Source organism: Vigna unguiculata, chromosome 5 (assembly GCF_037176805.1).
Source record: "Vigna unguiculata cultivar grain cowpea cultivar isolate G323 ecotype 2 chromosome 5, ASM3717680v1, whole genome shotgun sequence".
In the NCBI taxonomy this organism is placed as follows: domain Eukaryota; kingdom Viridiplantae; phylum Streptophyta; class Magnoliopsida; order Fabales; family Fabaceae; genus Vigna; species Vigna unguiculata.
The window spans coordinates 29,431,811-29,436,111 of NC_140796.1; the positions used below are offsets into that span (position 1 = coordinate 29,431,811).

General features: G+C 43.9%; 1 protein-coding gene across 1 annotated transcript; it reads right to left on the bottom strand.

Moving 5' to 3' along the window:
• Positions 1 to 2,615: 2,615 nt before the first annotated feature.
• Positions 2,616 to 3,322, bottom strand: LOC146886340 (uncharacterized). Its single transcript, XM_085673400.1, has 2 exons — positions 2,973 to 3,322; positions 2,616 to 2,871 (listed from the first exon to the last, which is right to left on the bottom strand). Exons 1-2 carry the CDS (start codon positions 3,320 to 3,322, stop codon positions 2,616 to 2,618), a joined length of 606 nt encoding a protein of 201 aa, XP_085529526.1.
• Positions 3,323 to 4,301: the final 979 nt, after the last annotated feature.

The following is a 4,301-nucleotide window of genomic DNA, read 5'->3' on the forward strand; positions in this document are numbered from 1 at the left end:
GTGGACCCTACCGTTCAGGTTTTGCTCCTCACTGTTGCTGCGTCAATGGATGACGGTGGTGAGAAGATGGTGGTGCGGTGAGGAGGAAAATTAGGGTTTCTGTTTTGGAGATGAAGATGATGACGTGGCACCCTTCCATTGGACAGCTTGTTAGTGCAAGGATTGTGACACGTGGCTTGTTCTGGTTGGCTAATTTTAAAAGGTGGGGATTGCCACATGGCAGCATCTGAGTGAGTGGAGTTTAAGTGGTAGGAGGGGTGCAACTTAGTGAAAACTAGGGGTGCAGAATAGGTTTTTGGTGGTCCACTTTAGAAGGAGTGTGCAAATAAAATTTGGGGGTGCATTTAGCTCCTGATTTATTCTTTTCCAAAATTTCCTAATTTTGGACTTATTTTGTAACTTTGAATATTTCAAATCCCCATTATCAATAACCAAAAATAAATTCCAGCTGCATTAACAAACGTTAGAATATACAATAATATTTTATGCAACTAAAATTAGTTTTTATGCCACTTTTACCAAACTTACTCAATAAATCCAATAATCACAAATCCTAATTAAATCAATCTTTAAGCATAGAAAATTCAATTAAATCCCCAAATTTAAATATTAAATGAGGGCAAAAATTTGAACTCATCACCGACTATGATGAGATAAAAGAGAAACATGACGGGTTGGAGGTGGAGATGAAAGAGTTGCATTATCCAGGAGCATATAAACGGCTTTCAGAAGGGTTTGCAGCAAACGACCTTCTTTCTATAAGGATGTGGATGTTAATGATGCGAGGTTTGATGTAAATAAGGATGTGGTTGATGGTGTTCTGTGGATGAGGCGTAATCTAGTCCCGAGGGGGATGCGGGGAAGGGGGCGGAGGAGGCGGATGCAAACGTTGATGGCGCAGCTGTGAAGGATCCCGACCAAGAGGCGACTTAGAACTGTTATTTTAATACTTCCAATTTGATGTTGATTCTAAGTTTGTAATAAACCGTACAATAATTACTTTTGTGCTAATGTGACGAATGTTTTGTGTATACTATGTTGTTTGTTTTGATATCGATAACTTGTGTTATAGCGGCCCGTTTGTGGTATGATATAATCAGGAATGGGAGTTTGATGTGTGTAGTGTTTGCTTTAGAGTGTTGAATTCGATAAAGGAGTGTTTTGGTTTGCGAATGCGATTTTACATTAAGGGTGTTCGACCCAGGCCGCATACTTGTGGTAAGGGTGGGGAGCTTAAACGAATTAACATCGAGTTAAGGGTGTTCGACCCAGGCCGCTTACTTGTGATAAGGGTGGGGAACTTAAACGAATTAACATCGAGTTAAGGGTGTTCGACCTAGGTCGCTTACTTGTGATAAGGGTGGGGAACTTAAACGAATTAACATCGAGTTAAGGGTGTTCGACCAAGGTCGCTTACTTATGATAAGGGTGGGGAACTTTAAAACGAATTAACATCAAGTTAAGGGTGCTCGACCCAGGTCGCTTACTTGTGATAAGGGTGGGGAACTTAAACGAATTAACATCAAGTTAAGGGTGTTCGACCCAGGCCGCTTACTTGTGATATAGGTGGGGAACTTAAACGAATTAACATCAAGTTAAGGGTGTTCGACCCAGGTCGCTTACTTGTGATAAGGGTGGGGAACTTAAATGAATTAACATCAAGTTAAGGGTGTTCGGCCCATGCCGCTTACTTGTGATAAGGGTGAGGAACTTAAACGAATTAAAATCAAGTTAAGGGTGTTCGACCCAGGTCGCTTACTTTTGATAAGGGTGGGGAACTTAAACGAATTAACATCAAGTTAAGGGTGTTCGACCCAGGCCGCTTACTTGTGATAAGGGTGGGGAACTTAAACGAATTAACATTAAGTTAAGGGTGTTTGACCTAGGCCGCTTACTTGTGATAAGGGTGGGGAACTTAAACGAATTAACATCAAGTTAAAGGTGTTCAACTCAGGCCGCTTACTTGTGATAAGGGTGAGGAACTTAAACAAATTAACATTAAGTTAAGGGTGTTCGACCCAGGCCGCTTACTTGTGATAAGGGTGGGGAAGTTAAATGAATTAACATCAAGTTAAGGGTGTTCGACCCAGGCCGCTTACTTATGGTAAGGGTGGGGAACTAAAAGCATGTTAGAAGTGAGGTAAGGAGTAGTCGTGAGGTGAAGAACCCTTTCTTTTATTCATGAAATTTGGGATGCCTCGTTAAAACCTCCCTGGCCAAAACCTTCCTTAGGGAAAAAAGACCAAGGTAAAAGAGTACACCCAGGGTTACAAGTATGTGGTACAATACATGTCTTTAACTAAAGTTAAACTTGAGATGGGACACATTCCATGTATTGGGTATTTCTTTCCCCAATAATTGCTCAAACCTATACGCTCCTCCTCCAGCATCTTCACGTATTTGGTATGGGCCATCCCAATTGGCAGAGAACTTGCCATCCTTCTTTCTTACACTGCTGGCCATTCTCCAAACTAAGTCCCCTTTTGCGAACGATCTTGGGCATAGGTTCGCATTATACTTTCTGGCCGCTCGTTGTTTGGTAGCTAAGTTGCGTATTTGGGCTTTTTTCTTAACTCGGGCAGGAGGACGAGGTGGGTGCTCATGTTTTGGTGATTTTAGACGGGGTCGTATAGTTCTTGGCGCAGAGATGGTTCACCAATTTCAACGGGTATCATGGCGTCTACGCCGTATACTAGGCTGAATGGAGATTCGTTTGTTGCTGATTGAGGGATACATCTATAGGCCCATAGCACTTCCACTAATTCTTCTGGCCATCGGCCCTTGGCGTTGTCCAACCATTTACGCAGTTCTACTAGTATAACCTTGTTTGCTGCCTCGGCCTGTCCATTGGTCTGTGGGTGTTCAACGGAGCTGGTTACATGTTTAATGCCTAGGCCGATATAGAATTTAGCAAGTTATTTGTCTATAAACTGCCGGTCATTGTCGTGATGATTGTATGTGGGACGCCATACCGGCATATAATATCCTTCCAAACGAATTGTTGGACTTGTTGGGTTGTAATGGTGGCTAATGGTTTGGCCTTTATCCACTTGGTGAAGTAGTCGACGACTACTATCAAGAACTTTACTTGGCCTTTGTCGTGGGAGAAAGGGCCAAGGATGTCCATTCCCCACTTTGCGAAGGCCATGGGGATAGTATAGAGTGAAGCTGCTCCTGTTTCTAGTAGATAAGGTTGCCATGTTTCTGGCATGGTATGCATTTTTTGACGAAGTCGTGGCAGTCTGCCTCCATGGTCGGCCAGAAGTAACCAGCGCGAAGGATTCTGGTAGTCATGGTGCGTGCACCGGAATGATAGCCGCATATACCTTCATTAACTCTTTAATGATGTACTGAGCTTGTTCTGCAGTGACGCATTTGAGAAGTGGTTGGCTGTATCCGGGTTTGTACAAGTCATCGCCAAATGATAGTATTGTAGGAGGGTAGGGTCTTTGATCTGGAACTCATCATTTAAATGGCCAATGGTAAGCTTGGAATCTGTTTTGCACGTTAGTGATTTGACACCAACCTCGCGGGCCAGGGATAAGCCGGCGAGGATGGCTTTGTACTCGGCTTGGTTGTTAGACGTCTTAAAGGCGAAATGGAGGGATTTTTCGATGAGGATATCGTTGGGGCCTTCTAGTACGATGTCGGCACCTGCCCCCTTTGAGTTTGATGAACCATCAACATAAAGTGTCCATTGGTCCTCTTCAGGAGTTCGTTGGAGATCGTTGACAAAGTCTAGAAGGCATTGAGCTTTGATAGGGCCGTGGGGTTCGTAGCGGATGTTGAATTCGGATAACTCAATGGCCCAGGACCACATTCGCCCTGCAAGGTCTAGTTTCTGTAAGCGTCGGGCTGTGTGTACTAGGGATAAGGCTAATTTTTCCACCATCTGGTACCTGGTTTCAAGATCTTGCAGGGTTCTACTGACGAAGTAAACAGGATGTTGGGTACTGCCGACATCTTGAACCAGTGCAGTGCTTACGGTGTTATTTGTGGCGGTGATGTAGACCAATAAGGGTTGATGAGTATCCGATTTATGGAGGATGGGTGGTGAGGTGAGGGTGGTTTTTAGCTTTCGAAATACTTGTTCACAATCATCATTCCACGTGAACTTGGCGGATTTTTTGAGCAGTTGAATGATGGGTTGGGTTTGTTCGGCTAGTTTAGGAAGGAAGCGAGAGATGGCAGTGAGACGGCCTATGAGGTGTTGTACTTCTTTGACACTAGTGGGGCTTCACATTTCAATGATTGCGTTGCACTTTTCAGGGTTAGCCTCTATGCCGCGTTGGGTCAGCATG